The following is a 23,089-nucleotide window of genomic DNA, read 5'->3' on the forward strand; positions in this document are numbered from 1 at the left end:
CTCTGGGCATTTTCAAGGTGATTCTGAAGTCTTTGAACCTTTGTATGCACTGCAAAATCACCAATGCCGCTGAGCAGGAAAGGACTTGTGCGATGTGCATCGGCAGCTACAACGAACCTTTAAGTGACTGTCGATGGTACGTCATTGTCTGCTCATCAGACGGCTTCGCAGCTAGCACCATCAGTTTTTGTAGCGAGAGCTACGTTGGCCACAGTCTCGCCATTTCGCCGTGCCTGTCTGTGCCTGCCCGAAGACCGAAGAAAAAAAAAAAGAAGGAGAACAGGAAGGAAGAAAAAAAAAAAAGAAGAAGAAGAAGAAGAAGAAGAAGAAGACAGATAACTCGGCAGTGGCTAGGACAGAATGTTCACTCGAACGTTGTGACGGCGGTGTGCCCCGGTGTTCGAGGTAGAGAGGACTTCATACCCCTAGAAGTCTTCCTACACCCGAATGAAAATGGCCAAATACGAGATCCAAGATGTGCTCATTCGTGAAGTGATTCCGCTGTGGCATAAATAAAGATTAAAACATAAAGTAAATTACTAAGTGCAAAAGCCATGTCTACTTTCAAGCCGAACCTAAGCGTAGCCATGCAGATTGCTCTCGCGTAACTGCAGGTTTTAGCACAAGCTGAACCAGAGCTAATATTTTTTTTATTGCTGCAGTAACTGCCCAGGCGTTTACGGTAGAATGATGAATTTGGGTGAGTGAGCATTTTTACACCTAAAATACCATAACGACTGGCGAAGTCTTCATTTATTTGTTGCTTACCAAACATCTTTTCTCTACTCATTTTAATGTTTATTGTTTAACTGCACTTCTAGCCTAAATCGGGTTCAATATCTTTCTACTAGTGCTTGATTGATCTATCACGAGAGACTTTGTGTTGATGAGTCAAGTTACCTGTAATATTGGTTCAGGCCGGTGCCTTGGGGTCATCAGGCACAATCTATGAATAGTAGTTTGGTAATCCACTGCCAGCGTTTGCATGTTCGCATGCGTGTGCGCGCGTTGGTTACATGTTCACTTTCGTGTACTTCGAGATGAGCACGCTTGACATTTGCTGCTGTACTTGAATTCTAGATCGAAATTCTGCTACTGTGGACGTCTTTTCACTCATTTGCGATTGATTTTTTTCGCCCTCAAGCGTATGGTGTCACAATAAGGCATTTGGTAAAAAATCTTTAATGTGTGGCTGCACCGAACATAGCTCGTGAATTATGCGGTATGCCAGACAGCCTCTGAGGCTTCAGTGCAGTACGGACGGTGGGCAACAACACTATATTACGTGACAAAATTTCACGCTTCTTTCGTATTGATTCCTTCATTCGTTTTACTTCTTATTCCGCCTGGGTGGCTTAGAGCAAGAGAGTGGAATTGATGAAGTGCCCCAGCGGAGTTAACGGCATGGTAGCTCGAATGGTTCGTAAGCTCAAGACACAAATGACTAAAACAAAACGTATGTCCTGTAAGCACTTGAAGACGCAGAGAAATGTGGCTTCATTATTTCAGTGAGCACGATACTATTTAAGAATAATGTTATAGCGCTACTTCAGTACATAACACAAAATTTAATATACAGAAAAGCTACAAGCGTAACGCTACCAGGCGCGCTTATACCTAGCGGCAAGCTTGGGCAGAGCCAAGTGGTAGCAGTTCCGAGCGTACGCCGTCTCTTATACCCAGAAGTGACTTGTTTTTTTTTTTTCTTCTTTTTTTTTTTCAGTTCTACCGAAGCTGTTCTGCAGTTGTTCGACTTCGCGTTATCGGCCATCCCTGCACATTTCAAGCCTTGTTGAGCCGCCTGGAGATGCACTGATATTCATTCAACGCTGATTCGTTGTATTTACAAAGCAACGTTTCAACTACAGGATAGGTGAAAGCAAAACGCAGAAACAACCATCATAGCATGTCGTCGGTGTTTTTTTTTTTTTTTGGCTGATGACCGAGCGTGTACGTGGTCGGAAGATTGGGTCAAATCAGCTGGCATAAAATATGAGCGAGCACGCTTTGTAGGTTCTCTGTGGCTACGCAAGTATTCAACTTCGTGTTACCGGCCTCCACTGGAAATATGAAGCCTTGCAAAAACCATGGGAGATGTAGCTAGTATTTGATCACTTGGAGACCGACTATTGTACCAGGTTCTCTTTTCACATCTGACGCTTCAGATGCCCGAACAGACTTACATACTAGCTTGGCGACCTTTCTCAAGTAGTGCGAGTCATTTCTGTTCGACGTTTGCTTGCTTAACCGTTGCATTCTCGCTATGGCTGACTAGCGCCTGCAAAAGAACTGAACAAGTCGGCGGCGGCGGTAGCAACAATCGTGCTCAGCGGTCGTCGATCTACTACTCCGTCATACCGTCCAACGCTCAATCTATATGATGCGAGGAAACATCTAGATAAAGCCGCAAACGGTGACTAGCACAACCTAGAACATTGCTGAAACATATGCGAGAAGCAGGAATCTTCGAGACACATCTCCACGCATCTTGCGCGATCTAGATAAAGCAGCAAACGGTGACTAGCACAACCTAGAACATTGCTGAAACATACGCGAGAAGCAGGAATCTTCGAGACACATCTCCACGCATCTTGCGCGATCTAGATAAAGCCGCAAACGGTGAACCTAGAACATTGCTGAAACATACGCGAGAAGCAGAAATCTTCGAGACATATCTCCATGCATCTTGCGCGACAAAGAAATTGATGAAACTGATAAAGCTGCCTCTCGCGACAACGAGCACGATCAAGCAACGAACACAGAATAGATACGCGTGTCAGAATCAGGGTCACAAGACCGCATGCCGGCGGCTATCGAAAAATAACAAATAGATTTGAGTGGTTTGCGGCAGTAAAACGATAATGTGAGCCCACTACAAGGCGAGCATTTCGTGATATTTTGAGACCTAAAGTTCATTTTCAAATTCTTTTAAAATAGCGTTGTTCGCTCATTGAGCCAAATTTCACTCTGGTCAGAATATCAGCTATTGTATATGAAAGGTTGCTTAATGTTTTCATGTGACATTCTAAAAATCCTGCGACCTGAGAGAGACGGAGTTTCATAGACATACCTCCGTCGCACGCAGTTTTGTTTAAACGGGAAGTACCCGAATGATCTGGATCACCAGTGGAAGTCTTAGAAGTCTAGAGCATGCCTTCACACTCTGCCTGCTGACATATTACATGAAAAAATAAAGTATCCATCTACATTTTCACCTATGCTCGTCCTGCATTGTGCAAGGAATTGCTCTGCAAAAAACAGTGCCTCAAAGACTGCCTAAAAATAGCCATACTACCTAGAAATCTTCTTGAAAAAGAAAAATTGAAGAATTTGTAGAAAATTTGTAAAAGAAAATGTTATGCTCAAATAGTTCACTTTCTGAGATGCTGAAGTGCCTTTTCTTGAGATAACATCAGTGCAGCAGATATGCTTGATGTATGACTGTATATGCAGTCAATATTACAGCGCTGTTTGAATGATAAATTCTTGTTTATAGCATCATGTATTTTTGTTCAAATGTTTGGAGGTGTTATCTTATTACAGTAGAATTTTTAGTGAAGGGCATTTGTCGACATACTCAAGGCGATTTGTACTGTATTTTCTGAAATTGTACTATGTGTCGGCTTCTAGGTACATGTGCATCATAAGCATGCTGTTTAAAAAATATGCTTAGAATGGTGATCCTCAGCCTCTAGTTTTGCATTACGCCATGTTTTGAGGGCACCCATGTTGTCCCTACCGCTTATTATATCCCCTCTCATGTCCGCTCCCTCGAGCTATTATTCTGGTCACCTGAATGTCTCTTCAGAAGTTTATAAGTTCATTGTTCACAATATTGCATTCTCTAATTTATATCGCTTGCATTTTGTGTTTGCGGTGTTCCATACCACCTGCATTTTTTGTTCTCTGTGTTTCTTATACAACCCTCCAGCTGACTTGGTTTTACATTATAATGATGTTATTATTCCGGTTTTCTGTACCATAACTATAGTGCTTGTTTTTTTCATTATATTGCAGTGAAGAAACGTGAAACTTCAATTACTTTGCTGCATGTTCGACTTGGTTCGCTCTGGCTTGCAAACAGTGGTATGATATGGGCTCATATCTAAAACTTCGTTGCGTGCTTCTTTCTCTATGTTCAGGTGGTGATGCCTGTTAAATACGAAACATGCATTATGCTAGAATAATCACTTAGGTTTTATATCATGTATTCAACGCACAAGAAGATGTTTTTTATTTATGTCTATACTCTTAGATTCAATGAATGTCTTGCTTATCACATTGATATTTTTCGTTTGTTGTTGTTTCTACACCATAAACCATGGTTAATCAATTTTGTACCGTTGAAATCGATGCCCAGCAGAGCTTTGATTTGAAAAATTTCAGCACCATCAAAATAAATTTTTGATAAATGAACTTTCTATGCCAACCATTAAAGCATAGAAAGGGTACACGTGTTTAAGCAAGTAACCTATGTCATTTTGAATGCAGTATACCTTTGCAAAGGTTACACAGCTTCAAATACAAGTAACCTATGTATAAGATAGAAGTAACCTTTACTATTTCTAACCTTTAGAAAAGGTAATGAACAAACATTTGCAACATTCAAAATATAGGTGCCAAAGATGAGAAACTGTGCATCTTTACAAAGGTTGCCGTATTTAGAGTGCAAGAGTGCATTACTTCAAGAAGAATGCAATCGTTGTGGTTAAAATGAAATTTCGCCAATATACGTCCATTTGCGCAGTCTGCACAAAAATAACTTGTTGACGGTGCCCAGTGCTTCAAATGAATTCTGTCCAGACAGGATTCTTTGACGTCCACTTGCTTTACACAGTACACCAGAGTTATCTGCACTTCAAAAGTGTCCCAACGCGGAGTCCGCAACCGGGACTTGGACTCGCTACCTACACGCATTCCGAACGCCTGTATGCCCATTGTATAGTCGCGTCCGTCTACCTATGTTTAACTGTTTCGCTCTTCTTTAATAATGTTCGCTGTCGATGCCATTCAGGTGTTACACTAGGAAGTAGAACGCTTTTTCATTTTCCATTTTGCTGGCGTTAGAGGGACGGTAACTAAGGTTCGCAATAAATAAATCGATCAACCAGTCTATGGAAATGATGACGAACATTCTGCAGGCAATTTTTCTTCTGATGGAACAGAAACAGGTATATCACGCGAATGAAAGCTCTGCATTGAGACACTCATATACTGCTCTTGGATCATTTTAAAACAATCGCAAAAAAACCTATACTTTGCTCTCCGTTTACAAGCTATTTCAGTTTTACAAATGCAGCAAATTCAAGACCCACACGCAGTGCAGAAGCCTGTCACAAAGTGAAATTCGTTAGACCACTCTGTGTCAACTCATAACGTGCCGATCCTGTGGAAGATGTGAAGCAACTCAACTCCCAAGTTTTCCATAAAGTTTAGTCGATAGGCAGCCAACATATCTGCCTATTGTCGCTCCTTTCATTCTGTTATACTTTGTTTGGCAGCGTGTGCTGCATCTTCTAAGGGTTAAGAGTGTTTCTTTGGATAACCAGGAAAGCAATAGGAAATGAAGGAAAGGCAGCATGAAGTCATTCCCAAGCGAGAGTAGGAGTGAGCCAGCAGAAATACACAAAGGCACACGGAGAATATTTTCGGTGCTTGGTCAGGAAAAGTGAAAAAAAAAAAAAAATATTCGGCTAAGAAAGCGAACCCCTCTCCGACAGAAACAGCTGCACGGGCGGCAAGTTATTGCTTCCGCTCTGTCAGAGATATGCCTCTTAAAGTGCTCATCTCAAGCGCCCCCCCCCCCCCCCCCCCCTTCAAACTCCATTTGCTATCTCCAAGTTGACCGCGCGCCAGTGACTGCGCTGCCGCACAGGCACCAGTCTCTTTACATATTTTTTTTTTTAACATTATACGGCTGGAGTGTGAACGCGGAGGCCAAAAGTCCACATTGAAGTCGGTCTCATCTCTAGCGAGCCAGCGACAAGTTCCCGAACCAGACTTGTTGTTTTGTGGCCGTGGGGTCACCCTCACCATGCCCGCCAGTCAGCACCGGACCGCAACTGGCGTCAGGCAGAAGCCATTATAGCGCGGTGGATTGCAGCCCTCCTCTACGGCACTTCTATCTTCCCCTCTTCTTTCATTCCCACCTTCCTCCCTTCTTTTACGGTGCGGTACATGTGTCCGCGGAGAATTGTGACATATACAGCGCATTTTCTATCCTGAAAAACAATTTCAAATGCCGCTGATGCCTGCTGTACTAATACCTCGTAGACATTTGGGTCTGCTTCTGTTTGCTATTTGGTGCAGCGTTCGAGGAAGCGGCAAATGAAAGGCGCCGCGGGATGCCTTTCGAATCTTCTTCCTCCCCGGAAGAAGATTCGAAACGAAAAAATTGCGGCCAAAAAGGCCCACTAGATCACATTATCTGGGAATGCGCCGACTCCCCAGGTGCCGGCATGAACATTAATAGTAGAGAAGCCTGGCTGGTTTGGCAGCGGAGCGGAGACCCCGCCGTTCAGTAGCGGGCCATCCGCCTGGCGGCTGAGGCCGTGAAGAACTCCTGTACCTTCACTAGTCCTGTCTGCGGGGCTCCTCCAGACCCGCTCCCTGGCCGGCGTGCCGAGGGGGGGGGGGGGGGGGGGGGAAACGGAGGGCCCTTTTTGGTGGAAAATAAAAATTTGCATTCATTCATTCCCTGGTCGAACACAACCAGAATTTCATAGAACGCATCTAAGTTCACCAACGTTCTATAATTCGCCTACAGGAAAAGAAAGGCGCAGTATCTGTCACTCGCGGAATCCGCTATCACAATAGACAAGCGGAATTATGAAGAGCGTTTCACGAACCGGGAAGTGGCAAAGTGGTAATGCGCTCGGCTGGGGATCCAAAGGATGGAGGCTCGATTCCCGGTGGAGACAGGGTTTATTAATGGGAAAGCATTACTTCGCTAATTTCACAGATTTCTGTCCGCAGACCGGGTCAGCAGAACGTGTCCGCAAAATCGTGTCCGCAGCAGTTGTGAGTATTTGAGAAGTGGTAGAGGATAATGAGGGGTGTCAATCGATAGAAGCTGACGTAATGTTGTGTCCGAAAAATGATTAGGCCAAAAGAGTAATTAGGTGATTAATTCAAATAACTGGTTCACATGAAAATTAAGGCGCCGTATCTGTCACACTTGTTCTGTGGACTGATTTATTTATAGGAAGGGAAAGGCGTGATAACTGTTTCACTTGTTTTTCTGTGGGCACCGCAACCGCGCCCTAAGGGAAGGGAGGAAGATGGGAGGTAAAGTGGAAAGAGAGAAAGAGGAGCCGTAGTGGAGGGCTACGGAGTAATTTCGACCACCTGGGGATCTTTAACGTGTGGCTAACATCGCACAGCACACGACGCCTCTTCGTTTCGCCTCCATCGAAACGCAGCCGCCGAGGTCTGTTCTGTGGACACCTGTACCGCGCTGCAAGGAAAGAGAGGAAGGTTGGAGTGAAAGCGGAGAGAAAGGGCTGCCGTAGTGGAGACGTCAAGAATGTAACGTCACGCAACCGGAAATAGAACCGAAAAAGAGCATAGGAAGTGATTGGCGCGCAATTTGAAAGTAGCAAACACTAAAATGGGTAAACAAGAAGTGAATGTGACATAGAGGGTGTGAAGTCACGCAACCGGAATTAGAGCTGGAAAAGGGCATAGCAAGGAATTGGCGTGAAATTCAGGTAACAAAGACTAAAATAGGTAAACAATAAGTGAATCAAGTAACTATAAGCAACCAGAAGCAACCAACAGCACCATCCGTGCTTTCGCATTACTCCAGGCAAGTAACCACACACATGCAGCTTTCGCATTACTCCAATGCAGATTCTGCAGTGCTCTTTATTTTTGTAGCGAAAGCTACGCTGGCCACGAGCTTGCGATTTTTCTTTGGCGGTGCTCCGAGGAGGCACAGAATGACCTTGAGCCGTTGCCTAGCGACCAACGTAGCTGGCGTACACCGGCGCTCGCCACCATGTTTGAAAAACTATTTTCCACCAGAAGAACGCGAAGCCACCGCTGCCGTTTGGTATGACGTCACACTGCTTGCCTCATCGTTGCGCTGACCTTCGCTCGCTTCGCCAACTGTGTCGCAATCCTGATAACTAGTTCTAACCAGTTGTAATGGTCACGTCATCGGCCGTAACGTCAAGACCGGATGTGACACCATCATAACGTCCCATCCGGCCATGTATAATAACCGTAAGTGATAATGACGTCACGACTAGGGATGACGTCACCAGGCGATTCACTGCGGAGACAAAATCTATTTGTTAGCCTTTAGTCGCGGAGGCTCTAGCCCCCATCCCCAAGGCCTGCGTGCCGGGGGTGGGGAGTAAGGAGCGCGCAATTCCGTTTCCTCAACGGTAGGGTCCCGCAACTTCTTTCTCGTCACTGGTTGCCTCTCCGCAGGTTAAGCGGCGATTGTTACCGAGAGGTGTGACTGAACGCAACCTAAAGGTAACATACACTCACTGAAGGCAGGAAATGATAACGTTGAAAATAAAGAGTGTTAGCGTTGTCATGTTGTTGTCTCGTGGCTATGTTCACGGTTGGTTTTGTGGCTATTAGGAAATAAAAACATCACATGTAAGGGGCCTCTATTTAAGTTAGACAGTAAAAGTTCTCATCCATCCATCCAACCACGCATATATGAAGCTGAACGTCCGTGCGGCGCCTTTCGTTTGGCCCTTCCTCGAACACCGCACCACAGAGCATATAGAAATAGACGCAGTACAGCAGGCATCATTGGCGTTTCAAATTGGTTCACAGCAAAGAAAAGGCACCGTTACTGTCACAATTCTTCGCGGACACCTTGACCGAGCTGTAAAGAAAACTGATTGATTGATTTGTAGGAAGGGAAAGGCGCGGTAACTGTCTCACTTGTTTTCTGTGGACACCTCAACCACGCCGTAAGGGAAGGGAGGAAGGAGGGAGTGAAAGTGGAAAGGGAGAAAGAGGAGCCATAGTGAAGGGCTACGGAGTAATTTCGACCACCTGGGGATCTTTAACGTGCGCTGACATCGCAGAGCTGTAAAGAAAAGGAGCAAGGCGACAGTGAAAACAGAGAGAAAACGAGAAAAAGGTGCTGTACTGGAAGGCTTCGGACCAATTCGCCGCAGACGCTTTCACCTGATCGCACTTTAGTAGTCCAAAGTGCCCCTTGAATTTTATTTATTTTTGACTCGCTGTCGAAACGTGGACGAATTTGCTAACGACCGTATGAGGCATTAAAGGCTCTTGCTGTAATAGCGGAGGGGGGGGGGGGGGGGGGGACAGGTGGTGAAAGGTGACTGTTCCCGGCCCTACTGGGCTGGGACTGGTAGTTCAACGACGCTGGCGACGGGGGCTAGCCTGCCATCGAATTTTTATCTGTTGTAGGCCGGCATTGCACCTGAGTTGTGGTTGTAGGAAGAAGGGAAAGGAAATGCTCGGGCCTGCTACTGGCTCTGTAGCTGAGTCACTTCTGCTGCCTCGTGCGGACAGGGAAGAGAAAGTAGAGAAGAAAAAAAGAAGAGGGAGGGAAGGACGCGCGCCGCAACTATAGTGCTCTAAAATTCTTGAACACTACACCGCAACAGCCGTCGTCCATCACCTAGGTAGTGGCGGGTGCAATGACGGCCTACAGCAGATAAAAATTTGGTGGCAGGCTAGCCCCCGCCGCAAGCGGCGTTGACCTGCCACTTCCAGCCCCGTAGGACCAGGAACAGCTACCATTCATCACCTCAACCACCGTCAATGCACTCGCCACTGCTTCGGTGGCTTCGCTGGTGGACGACGGCTGTTGCGACGCACGTCTTTCTTTCCCTCTTCTTTTTTCTTTCTTGTCTATTTTCTCTTTTGTCCGCACGAGGCAGAGGAGGTCGCTCAGCTACAGAGCCAGTAGCAGGCCCGTGCGTTTTGTTTCCTTGTTCCTACAGTCGCAACCACAACTAATAGCATACGTTACTTGCTGCAACATGTGTATCCTTTTTTTCGGTGTAATGGATGGCCTAAAAATTTGAAAAGGTTTACAGGAATAAAAGGAGCAATATTTAGCTGTCACGCATTTTTCTGTGGACACCTGTCCGTGCCGTAAGGGAAGCGAGGATGGTGAAAGTGAAAGTGGAAAGAGAGAAAGTGGAGAAAAAACAGAGTAACAGAAGACTATATAGATAAATTGGTGTACAGGAAATTAAACCCGCAGTATCTATCACACGTTTTTCTGCAAACACCTTAATTGTACCTTAAAAAAAAGGAAGTTGGGAGTGAAAATCGAAAGAGAGAAAGAGGAGCCGCGGAGAAGTGCTACGGAGTAATTGCGGCCACCTGGGGATCTTTAACATGCCCTGACATACCAATAGATGGTAGGGCAGTTTGGGCACTTCACCTAGAGAAAGTGTCACACTGGTTAAAAATCTGATCATCCTATTCACACTTACCTCAGCTGAACAATCATTTGAGATAAATGAGATTTCTTCGAAACAACTGATTCACAGTACCGGTCCAGCCAATATTCTAGTTTCCCACAAGGGGTGCAGTCCAATCAATAAAACCATATCAAGAGTTGCAACCAAGTGTTTATTTGCAGTGAGGTAGTTGAAGGTAGGGGAAGTCAAATCAGTTAACGTTTTCTGGATTCTTATCACACTCTAGATGACATATGAAACCTTGGGTGTCAGTGCGGCTATGACACCTTCGCAATCTAAGCTAGTGCAAAATATGTTTCCTCCATGCATCTATGTGTTTTTGTTTTTTTTTTTCACTGTAACCACGCCGGTGATATTCCGGAAAGCCTTCCGTCTCCTACCTTACCTCACTCACGAATTTTCAACATGATTTATGGGGCTGACGAAAACGCCAAAAAGTAACGACTTTTTGGCGTTTATTTGTGCATTCCAACAGCTACATGACTTTAAATACAAACAAATTCCTCTACAGTTTTCGTTCAAGTGCTCTGCCACGTCACGCATTTCTAATACTACAAGTGCGAACGATTCCTTAGGGCCTTGGCATGTGCAAACGCCCACTCATCAACCTAGTTTGTAAAGATAGGTTACCTTCAGCAGACCTTCCACAACACTCCTAATAAAGTGCGGGGACACTCTGGAGAGCTGACCGTGCGCGTCATAAGATCGTGCACAAAAGGAGGAACGCTGACGACAATAACATTCCATAATTTCGGCGAGATTATCCTCACTAGCACTAGGTGCCTGGAACATGCTCACCTGTCAAGTTTTTGCGGGTATTGTCCCCTTGACCAATTTACTCAATAACGTGAGTTTATTGTAAGTAAAATTGATTCTATCACCTTCAGTATTACTTTCAATATGCTGAAAACTGAAATATGAGGTTCTTCAGAATATTTTAGTATAAGTAATAGCGCAAACAAGTCCCACACACGAAAAGCCCAGAAATAAACATACGTTGTCTTTCTCGGCCTATCACTATGTGTGTCTCATTTGCGCTATTAATTAATTTAAAGGTAGGCTCCGTATTACCGCCTGAAAATTTTATCGAAATCTCTCGCTAAGAGACCCTTAACATAAAGCTATAAAAGCAATGATAGAATATCCGTGAATTTGCAGTAGTATAGAAAACTGAGGAATGTATTTTCATGTGAAGTACCAGTGACAGCTTATAAATTACATAAGGAAGATTAGAGTTTCTACCAAGAATTTATACAGAAGGTTCAAACAAGTAAAAAAATTTCCTGCGTGTTAAACATTACATTGCACACTAAAATAAGCGACGCCTAATAATTATTCAAATACCGATCTGATTACGATGAATGTGGCTTTCTTGTGTCATACATTTGACACACAACAGTGCACGCCACTTTACTCACCTCGAAAAAGAGAATGCAATACTCGCCCGTGTTGTTTTCTGGAAGCTCCACAGGAAGCAGTGATAAAAACTCTTGTTTGGAAGTAAACGCACAAGGGTAGAATCAAGACTGTGACGTTTAATGCTGCGTTGAAGATGTAGGAACGAAGTGATGAGAAACAATAAATAACAACGCATGAAAGTATTGGTAGTTACATGGATAATAGGACAGCTATATACAGCTCAATATGATGCAAGCGTGATTATTGTACACAAAAAATATATGTCCGTTTCCAATATTTGCCAGCGGCTGCTTCTTTCCAACGTTGTCTCCTTCAAGACTGCAGTCATTTGTCCGCATCCCTTCGTTTCAGCAGTCGGGCAAGGCAGGGGCTAATCCTGCATGTTTAAAAAAAAAAAAAAAAAGTCAAAAGCAGTGTAAAACCATAGTTGCCTGCTAGTCACAGCTAATATTTGCAGATATTTAAGAAATGCTCTTTCCACATTGTCGGGCTATATCTACTATGATTACCATGTGCAGAATGTAAGCATGCCGTCGTTAAAATTTAAGACCACAAGAAAATTCAGCAGGCTCAAGAAGAGAGTGCATTTATTCATTGCAAATACAAATGATAAAATAAATCTCGAAAAATTCGCTCAAAGCTTGAAATGACAGAAACCAAAACTACCAATCATAAATGACCCGTAATAAATTCGCCACCCGGTACTCTGGCTTTCTGTGGACGCCTACATAAATCTGTGTGCTGAACCGCATATTTAAGTGGACACAAATTACAATGCAAATCTTATCGTATGTAGCCCTGTGAAAAACATAACGCTTACTCCCTTAGGAGTATCACTTTGACGACTACGCTAGCATAATAGGCCATGATTTTACTGCATTGGCAATAAGGCTTTATTTCAGGCGGGCGCCTGTTGTCTGTCAGTCCCTGTGAAACCTTCAATTTCCTAGCGCTCTCCGGGCCTAGATGTTGCACCCTTCGCTGCGTGCACCTCTATGCATCCACCGGCTCAAATGCATCTTCCACCTAAACTTTTTCTCCGGCCAAACAATGACCGACGTCTGCTTCCCATAAGTACGTTACTAAGGCATTAGAAAGGCTATCAATACAAATGCGAAAAATGAGAACCAATATTGGAAACACATTTTGATTCGTTTTTTTTTTTCAATAGGCGCGTGGCTTTCTTTGATATGAATGGGTTAACAATATGTGGTTTTCACTATGCATTCATATTTTTCGCTGCTCAGGGTGCTATTCATACCCAGGCACGAGCTCTGTGCTGGTAACTAATAGAGCAGAGTTCGGCAAATCGTGTAGCTGGTCCCTTGGCTGCAAGAACTGCTGTCGCAAACCTTTCTTAATTTCGTGGGACTACAACAAACAGAACTTATGAAACATAACGAAACACGGAATAGGTCAGAATAGATCAAGCTAATGTCAACGAAGTTACTCTTCCAGTTAACTGCCTCTCAGGTGATCCAAGCTTTTCACTGCTGGGGCTTCTTTTGCAGACCGGTTTTTATTTCTCTACTATATCAGAAACGTCATAGGCTTGACCGCAAAACCTTCATTGCAGAACACTTATGCTAACTATCGCTAAACCAGGTCGATAAACTAAGCCAGGTAAAACAGGTGAAGCCAGGTCGATAAACTAAGGAGAAGTGAACACACTGCATTACATGGAATAAAAGGAGTTGGTCTTAGTTTGTGAAGAAGCTTGAGTTGTGCACATTTCAACTTGCTTGAAAAAAGAGAAGTGGATTGTGGCCTATACGAAAAGAATAAATATTCAGAGAGGAATATTTTTGCTGTTAGCAAACATATTTGCCACTAGTAACGTTGAAAAATAAAAAATAAAATAACTGGATGCGCGAAATCAAACCTGCATATTGAGCTTGCTATCTTCGCCATCTATTTTAAGCTCTCCAGGACTCAGAGAATAGTGGTGGAAATTTAAGGGTTGAAAATATACATTAAAGTATATTTAAACGCCTTTCAGCGTCCAACGCATCAGGTTTATCGCAGGGCGCGGTTCCAGTTGAGAACAAAACCATTCTGCTGCTTACCATGCTATGGCCTGAAGTAAAACCGACCATTTCAGCTGCAGTACCTCTTCGCCTCCTATAAGGACCAGCTTGTATCTTGACAAAGGTAACTCACAGGTACCCCGCAGGAAGGTCGCAAACTGCTTGGGCGTCGCCACTGAAGACTACCATGTTTCAGAAGCACCGGATTCATCTTCCTGGGTACTTTCTGGCTGCCCCTTCTTTAGATTGTCACCATGTTGCGCATCATAATGATTATGGGATGATCGACTGCAATGCGCAAGGTGCCCTGCGCCAGAAAGCATAAAATATCAAATCAGTATACACTTCTGTCTGTTATCACTACCAAATTCTTCTAATCTTAAAATCAAATTGCCATTAGGTTATATTGTTTTTGACCTCCGAGGTTTTCCTGGGCTGCGCCTAAACTTGGGCTTCCCTGCAGTGGGCCGATGTGGACTACCCCAAACTCAACTGCATAGGCGGGAGCCGCTGAGCCCTAATAGACCCTGAAAGACCGCATACCTGACTCGTTCGCATCGTGACAACTCACTGAAATCTCGTTTTGCATGTAAGCGCATGCAGTCTGCTGTGAGGGCTGCCATGTGGGCGTCTTGTCTGTCGTCCGTGCTAAAATATCCGAGCATTCCATGTAATCGTCATCATCATCCCCTAAAGTGCATCGGCTGCAGGACAAAGGTTTCCACCACTTCTTTCCTAAGGAACCTATTTTGGGGTTAACAGCTGTTGTAAACTCAGACGCCTACCTAATATTTTCCACCCTCTCTCACACTTGCAGGTGTTAAGAACCATTCTGTTGCTATTAATATCCGCCGGTTATCTCGGTTTCGCATTAAATATCCTGCCCATGCTAATTTCTTCATGGTATTCATCTTGATGTCTTAACTCATTTTCATCCTTCGCAAACTCGGTTCTCTTCATTTCACTAAATTTTTTTCTGGCTTACTGTTTCCAATTCCAATGCTGCCAGCGTTGACTGCAATTAGAGTTCTACCCTCTTTCTTAGCATCTGTGTTTCTTTCCACTATGTGATGCAGCTAAGACAAAGCTGTTATATACCTTTCTGCTTAGGAACAGTGGTAAACTGCCCGTCAAGATCTTAGGGCATTGCTTCGAAGTGCAAGCCATCCTATCTTTGTTTTCTTAATTATTTCTGTCTCATTCTCCGGATATGCAGTCACTACCTGCCTAAAGTCAATATGGTCCCTAAAGACTTCCAATGCGTTGGTAACTGTAGTAAATGGTCTTTCCCAGCCAGGCTATTCTGCATGGTTTCCGTTCCCTGTAGGCAATCGATCATGCTTTGCAATTCATCTTCGCAATTAATTGTCAAAACATAGTTCTCTTTTCTCTACGTTTACCTCGTTAACATGTGTCGCGCTGACTTTATGAACCAAGCCTAATGCCCCATTCAAGAAGCGTGCAAGCGTGCAAGCGTGCAAGGTATATAGACCATACCTCTTTTTAAGCGTTACGAAGGTCCACTGACACTGCAGGTGACTTTTGCAAATGCATCACAACTTGCCGTGCCGCTGGTCACTTCAACAACCGAGTCCGTCTTAGAGCGCAGAGCACCGTCAGAACTGCAGGATGTCTGAAAAAAAAACCATGTGGTTTAGATTCCGTTTCTGCAGATTGAAAAGGGCGCTTATAATGTACTGTTAAATTTTCCGCGCTTATTTAATTAATTGTGTTCTCACTAAGCGTAATATACCGCAGAAGATATCAGTAAAAAGTGCTGCTGAAAAGGCGGTTGACTGCACGATTTTACAAGACGAACTTAAGGTATTCATAATCTATATCTGTCCTAATTCATCAATCGTTGCCGAAGCTGCAAGTATATTTCAGTGACGCTGATTATGATGTTACGAAAAATTATACCTTTTCCTGAATTTCCTGAAGTTCACACGAAGTAGAAGTAAGCACAATGATGTCGCAAAGACGAACACAGCCACAAATACCACTTGACACTAGAGAAGACTAGTTTGCAGTTTGTCTGTCTGCACAAGTTTCCCTGAGGAAGAACAAACTATGTTTTCACGCGCCCGGCTGAAGTCTGGAGGTGAGTGAAGCATCATGAGCGCCTTTCTCTGTAAACAGGCGTCACAACCACAAGCTGGAAAGAGTTCGAAGCCATTTGCTTCTCACGTGCCACAGAAAGAGGGATAATCTTCACAGTTGATGTCGCACAGGCAAGCCCGAACCGAGGGGGCGCACCGTATTCTTCAGGTGATGGTCCTGAGGATGCCTGTGTTCCCTCGCTCCAATATTAACGAAGGAATAGACGGGCGAAACGGATCGCTGACACCACCTCGGGCGCTCCCCGCGGTTGCCTGTGCGTGGACGGCGTCAGTTCCAGACCTCGTCTTCCAGAATAGTGTCGCCGTTGCGAGTACAGGCGTACTTCTTGACGGAGCCGTTGTTAGGGTTGAGGGAATCGCCAACCGACGATACGTGCGTGGAGACGGACATGCGGGTCATGGCCAAACTTTGGCTCCTACGGCTTGAGAAGCCCCGCTGAAGGCGGTAGCGGCCGTACGAACGCCGCAGCAGGTACAGTACCTGGAGAGGGATGAGGAAGGAGGACGAACAGGAATTGCGAGTATTTGACAACTAGGGTTAATCCTGGGACGGTGGAAAATTTTTGCACGCGGTGCTCTAATGAATTCTAGCTAAAGAAAGCGAAGGAGAGCTCGAACCAAAACTACGGTGTCAGGACTAAATCACTGCTCATGATTGTGGCAGTCATGATAAAGAGATCATAATCTAAATAGCGCGCATGCATAAAGGAGCACATAAAGCATGCAAGCACAAAGAATGCTGATAGTTCGTTCCAAAGGCAGTTAGATATCAATTTGGCGAAAATATCAATAACGTTTATTTGACGCATATAATTTTTTACATCACTTCGGTTCTTTGCTGACAGAATGTCGACGCACTTCCCGTCTTCAGGTCTTAGCCAATTGCATGCACTTAATAGACGCCTGTACAAGTGCTCTATGTAAAAAACGGAGGTACCGCGTCATGCGGCCTGTGTGCACTATAGTGCTAATTGCTTACTACTTTCAGTACTACTACTATTAATATAAAATAAATACTTGTATCATGATGCTGGTCTGTACTTACGGCTGCGAATTTCAGATCTGTGCTTTTCACTGCGATGTGCCGTCACCCTTCTATTCTTCAACCGTGATGAAGAATTTTAAAAGTGTTATGATCATTCGCTATGCTGACATATTGTGTTTTATGTCATGCTGCTTTATCTATGTAATACACTGAGGTCACGCCTTTTTGTGTTTTAAAGTAATACGTGTCCCTGTTAGTAACGTCTACATTTTGCCCGTGAAGGCCAGTAGTTTATAGTATACCTTGATTACTATTTGGTTCGCATCACCGGCACATTACCTGTAAAGCGGGCGTATCATAGCAAGGATAGTGAGTGCTCTTGAAAACATCTTTGAAGAACTTTAGAGCATTTTCTAAAAGTCTCCTTAGGACACAATTTTTTCATTAAATATAGAACATCGTACAAGCTGTGCCAATGATATTCACTTCATGCAAGCGTGCAAACTTAAAAAAAAAAAAAAATGTTCGCGTGGTTAGCACACACGGAAACCCTGAAGTGAGGACAGACATAAAATGACCATGCAAAATGTGGAGGTCAGGCAGGCTATGAAAGGGGTACATAAATGACGCCAATGACCTTTTATATAGAGTCTTCCAATCGCGCAAACCTACCAAGGAGTCAATATACTCAATTCGTAATTATACAGAAATTTTACTGGAAATTAGCATGCATGTTCTTTATGAAGACGCAAAATATTGACACCTTCTCTTCTTTGTTGTCTACAAAGTATACATTTTAAAGAGTGATTGATCCTTTTTGCCTATGCAACATGGTGCGTTATCAAGAATTATAACTATTCTGAATTGCTAGGACGGCGCTGCAGTAAACTACACAGAATAAATAGACAACTTTCCTAGGCTTCGAAACATATACGTGATTAATGAAGAAAGGGTATATTGAAATTAGTGCAGAAGTTCATAAAATACACTTATAATGAAATGTAGACGGAGAGTAGGGAAGGTGACATAACAGCAACTTGGCAATTCAAGGTAGAAAGGAGAGAACAATGCTAACTAAGATGGAGCGAATATTAGGTAGATGAATTAAAGACTCCAGTTAATTGACTATAATATTTTGACAAAATAATTGTTCGCCTACCGTTGTTTGAGACCTGTATACTAAGAAGGATTGGTCGTCTTGTGAAAACAGTGTAATGAGCCGAAGACTTGCTCCAGCATTCTGTGTTACCGTTGATCGATATAAAGCATAAAATTCAGGTCGGTGGATAATGGCACCACCAGTGCTTCGTTGAACAGTCTATTCTACACTCTGGTCAAGAACTCTATCATTCCAAACACCACGAATTTACTAGCATTCAAGAAAGCTTTTAAGACCCCTAACAAAATATTTGAAGCTTACGGGGTGAGTTTGAACAAAGATATCATGAAGGTAGTGAAATTTCTAAAATAATGGTGGCCTTTAAAGTGTCTCTTCTGACGTCATTTGCTGGCTCAAATGCGTAGGAAACGAGGTTAGAAAATGAAGGGGGACGTTATTACAAGTGACACGGAACACCAAGACCCAGGGCGGGAGGCATGGAACTGCTCACGTTTTGGATGGGGGCAACGGACCACGCTGCATTCACAAAGAGTGGCAGTGTGTCGGGAACCAACATGAGCGCACTTAGCCTGCAGGGGGAGAAGCGAGGTCCTTGCCGGCGGTCGGACCACAGGCGAGTGTTCCAGCGGCCCCCCCATCAGCAAGCTATAGCACCTGGCTGCGCGTCGAGCGGCGCCGGTTTGAGCTCGCCCTGGCCAGCGAGGACTCCAATTTCACGAGTTCGATGGAGCGCCTCATTTGGCCCCGTATCTGTCGGGGACACAGCAGCGCGTTAAAAAGTTTCTTGCTCCCTTGCTGCTTTTCCAGCCCTCCCTTACTAAAAGCAATATCTAGTCTGAACTTCAGTAAGATTTTGTGTTTGGAATTTTCAGCGCTGCATTGATTGAATGTGTTTGTTTAAGCCAAGTTCATACTTTATTTTCTCCTCGACAGATGTCGTGACGCAGGGAAAGTGGGTGAATGATTACGTGGTGTAGAAGAAAGCTCTTTCGGTCCCAGTTTGCATATTTAGCAGCTTCTGCATATTTTGTTTCAGCTCCAGGTTACCGGCAACAAAAGTGGCCCAATCCTTTTCGACAAAACAATTTTTTTGTCAGTGGTTAATCTTCATGTGCAACCCTTTCAAGTGTCCCCTCTTCAAAGTAGAAGTAAATCTTCTTGTGGTAATCGTATAGCTTTCCCAGATGTTTATTTTGCTTACATTTCACTTCCCGCGATCATCGTGAAAAGAGAGGTGCATTTTGCGCCACAGTTTTCAGAGGAAGAGCGCGCGAAAAACAGGAAGCGTATTAGGAAACATAACACTCGCGCACTTCCACTGGTTTTGTTCCGCCCTTGCTTTGAAAACTGTGTTCTAACAATTCAAATCAGCCACTTTGTTGAGTGCTTACTCGGTTCGTACTTTCCACATGCCGTTGAAGCAACAATGGCATTTTGAAAGCTGACTTCCCCTGCCACTTTACTGAAGGAAAGCAATGTTAAAAAAAAAAAAAAAAAGAAATCTTAGGTTTCACAAACTAGACAGAACGAATACTTTAACTCCGGGACAAAAATGTTCAGGTGAAAATTAAACATAAACCATAAAATTTGCACTCCTATATGTGCAATTTTCGAGCGGCTTTTACTATGAGTAAGCAAATTGTTCCCTGAGGTATATAAGAATCATCGATGGTTATTTCAGAAAATTTAAACATGCACTAGTCATTGGAAGTACCGATGCAGTATGGGTTAATGTGAAAATAAAGTACGCATTTACTTCAGTTCTGTTCTTGTCCCCAGAAAGCACTATAAGGAGTATTTATGCGTGTGGTTAGTGGTAATCACTGCATTGATGAATATTTAAAGACCGTTAGGTCCTCAAGCTGTTATACGCCATGTTCTCGGCTGCTTTATGGCTGAACTCGGAAATTTTCAAACTTGAACGATTCGGCCCCTCAAACACACATACTGCAACAGAGTACAGTTCACATCGTTTTCACTACGTCACGAGTAGACTCTTTCCAAATATCAAAATAAAGTGGACGAACTAGCGGCTACAGAGAGAATAAAGCTCGAGAAAACAGTCCAAAAAGAAAAATACGCAATTCATTCCTCCAGCAGGCAGATTATATCATGCCATGCAAGATGGGCAAGCAACTCAGTGGTCACCATGCACACATTCGAATATTGCGCAAGCAGCCAACATACGCAGGCTTTTCATCCGAGGACAACGAAGAGTGCTGCAAGACAAACTTCAGAATTCGTTCTTCGCAGTGTCGAAAATCACAGTTCCGTTTTAGCTCATACAAAAGGACCCGCATTGAAACGCCTGCATTGTTCTAGACGTCGTGGGCAATTCTGCACTATAGGTTAGGCGGGGTCTATCCGCGAGTATTCCAGGCCGCTCTGACAGTTTTTCGATTAACACGGCATTACTTGCTCATCAATAATATCGCGATTCGTCAAACAAGAAGCATATCACTTACCTCTCCGTTGAAGTAGCAGAATATCACGGCCACAAAAAATCCCTGTGAGGAAAACGGTAAACACTTTTGAAAACAGAGTTCTAGAGAAAACGCCGTAAGTAGAGGTTATACCCTCGACACGTGACCGTAGCGGGGATTTAAGCTTTACATTCATGGCTAAAACAACCAGCATTTTAAGCGTTTACCTTCGATTTCTTTGTTGCATAAAGTGAAGCCAAACTTACGGCTTTGTTAAATATGCAATAAGATGGCAAACTTCTGCAGTCTTTTCGTATGTACGAAGACCATAGCTACTAAAGGTTGACCTGCCAACCAATCAGGAAATATTTGTGCAGCGCCATTCAAAGGAATGTACCGAAACGCTAGCTCAAAGAGGCAGTCTACAGGCGAGACGAGTATAAAGATATTGGCATATTCTGGTAGATCTTACCTCTTGATTTATTATCGAGGGAATAATGCGCGGTTTAATCCGGAATTTATATTTTGAATTGACAAGGAAAGTTAGCTTTTAGCAGCTGGTGGCGTCATGCAGTGTCCTTTCGTTACTACTAACATTTCAGCTGTTGTTGTTGTGGCTGTAGGAAGATGGAAAAGAAAATGTACGGGCCTGCTACTGGCTCTGTAGCTGAGCCACCTCCGCTTACCTCGTGCAGACAGAAGATAAAGTAGATAAGAAAGAAAAGGAAGAGGGAGAGAAAGACGCGCGCCGCAACCACAGCCGTCGTCCATCACCGAAGCGGTGACGAGTGCAATAACGGCCTACAACAGATAAAAATTCGGTGGCAGGAGAGCCCCCGCCGCAAGCGGCGGTGACTTACCTCTTTCACCTGTACGAAAAGCCTGAATTTGTGTTCAAATGAACTGAAGGCAGCCTACGTTTTCTTTTGAATAAATTACAGCTACTTTTATTCTTGAATCTTCCTTGATTCGCTTTTTGAATGCGTTCAACACCGGAAACCCCACAACCAATGACGCCGTCGCAATTATAGCGGTGCTGCTGGTGGCAGCGCTGCTATAAGCAAAAACGATTGTTGGTATCGGCGGTAGATTTTGGAGATTTCACAGGGGTTATTTATTTATATAATTTTATTTGAAGCTATCTTGGTTCTCTCAGCAAAATCTCAAAACAAAATTTGTGTATATTAGTTAATGACACGCTCCGCGCGCGACTTACCCTGCCCGGCAGTTGTTGTATTCATAGTGTTGCATAATGTGTAAACTCTAACTGTATGCCGAGTCTCAAACATCCGTGTTTGCATACGCGGACTACAACTGAAAAAAAAAATTAAGACTACCATACGGAAAATTTTAATTTTGAGTTCTGCCACGTTTGTCAGCTCCACAGCGGAGTATTCGCAATTTCGGGATGGAGCATTCCAATGAAGCAAGAAAACAAATGTCGAAAAATCCGTAGACTGTCAATTTAAAGGCACCCCGCCACGATGAGCAGTGAATAAGGTGCCCGACTACTATGCCGGAGTACCCGGGTTCGATCCCCACACCGCCGGCGGCTGCGTTTCAAAGGAGGCGATACGGAGAGGCGTCCGTGTGCTGTGCACGTCAGCGGACGTCAAAGATCCCCAAGTGGCCGAAATCACTCTAAAGCTTTTCACTACGACTCCTCTTTCTCTCCTTCCGCTTTCATTCTCACCTTCCTCCCTTCCCTTACGGCGCAGTAAGGTGCCCACAGAAACGAGTGTGATAGATACTGCTCCTTTCCCTTCCTCTGAACCAAATATTACATTTCTGCGCCTGCAACAGCAGCCGCTGGGCGGCTGCTGACGTGAAGAAGCTAGAGTTCCCTCGGGAAGTTCGATGCCTAGAAGCTGAAATTTGGTGCCGACCGTCTCTCAGTCCTCTTGGCGTGCTCTCCAATATCCTCCGGGTCAACCTTCATTAAAACCTTCTTGTTACGAACCCAAACGGCTAAGTGACCCTGTGGAGGTTCGGTGTTGAACTCCATGTTTCGGACCTCTCGCAGCCACTCATCGAGCACCGCTCGGCTCCTAATCGCATCTACACCTGTCCATCGCTGCAGCCGCCGCTTTCGAGGTCTGGCTCTGGAGTTCGCTCCTTTACCCGAAGCGGCGCCACCGACCGAACCTTCGAGGTTCCGGCAGTGGCCCAGGCAAGTCAGCTTCATTTGCTCCTTTAGCAGTCTCGTGTACCCCCCCCCCCCCCCCCCCCCCCCCACCAGTTTTCATAGCGATGCTGCTGAAAATGTCGACGACTGAATCAACTAGTTTGAGCGAGAGGCTACATTCAGCCAGGGGAGTCCTGCCCAGAAGCTTTGCAACGTCTAAATCGCGCTTGAGGACGGCGCCAAAACATAGTATGAGAACAAGGAGGCCGGTCTTCAAAGCTGGGATGCCTTTCGCCAACAACAATTTCTTTGTGTCTGTCGGGCATACTGTTCATGACCCTACATCTGCGACATATCTTGGCCACCCAAACTCATTAACAGCTTTCCTGGCTACAATACACCGAACTTCGATTACGCGATGTTTTACTAGCCTAAAA

General features: G+C 44.3%; 1 protein-coding gene across 10 annotated transcripts in view; it reads right to left on the reverse strand.

Moving 5' to 3' along the window:
• Positions 1 to 11,948: 11,948 nt before the first annotated feature.
• Positions 11,949 to 23,089, reverse strand: part of LOC146199434 (calcitonin gene-related peptide type 1 receptor-like) — a 361,106-nt gene continuing 349,965 nt past the window's right edge. For 7 of the 10 annotated variants that reach the window (XM_084594920.1, XM_084594915.1, XM_084594918.1 and 4 more), the window contains 3 exons: positions 20,570 to 20,611; positions 15,800 to 16,480; positions 15,380 to 15,512 (listed from right to left, as the gene is read on the reverse strand). In XM_084594920.1, the coding sequence (XP_084451046.1) occupies positions 16,268 to 16,480; positions 20,570 to 20,611 (255 nt within the window). In that variant the 3' untranslated portion in view covers positions 15,380 to 15,512; positions 15,800 to 16,267. Of the gene's footprint in view, positions 12,229 to 13,918; positions 14,187 to 15,375; positions 15,513 to 15,799; positions 16,481 to 18,594; positions 18,855 to 20,569; positions 20,612 to 23,089 lie in introns of those variants that run through there. The other 3 variants (XM_084594921.1, XM_084594913.1, XM_084594922.1) reach the window with 3 other exon arrangements.

This window comes from Amblyomma maculatum, chromosome 2 (genome assembly GCF_055883805.1).
Source record: "Amblyomma maculatum isolate TAMU_Amacu chromosome 2, ASM5588380v1, whole genome shotgun sequence".
Taxonomy (NCBI): domain Eukaryota; kingdom Metazoa; phylum Arthropoda; class Arachnida; order Ixodida; family Ixodidae; genus Amblyomma; species Amblyomma maculatum.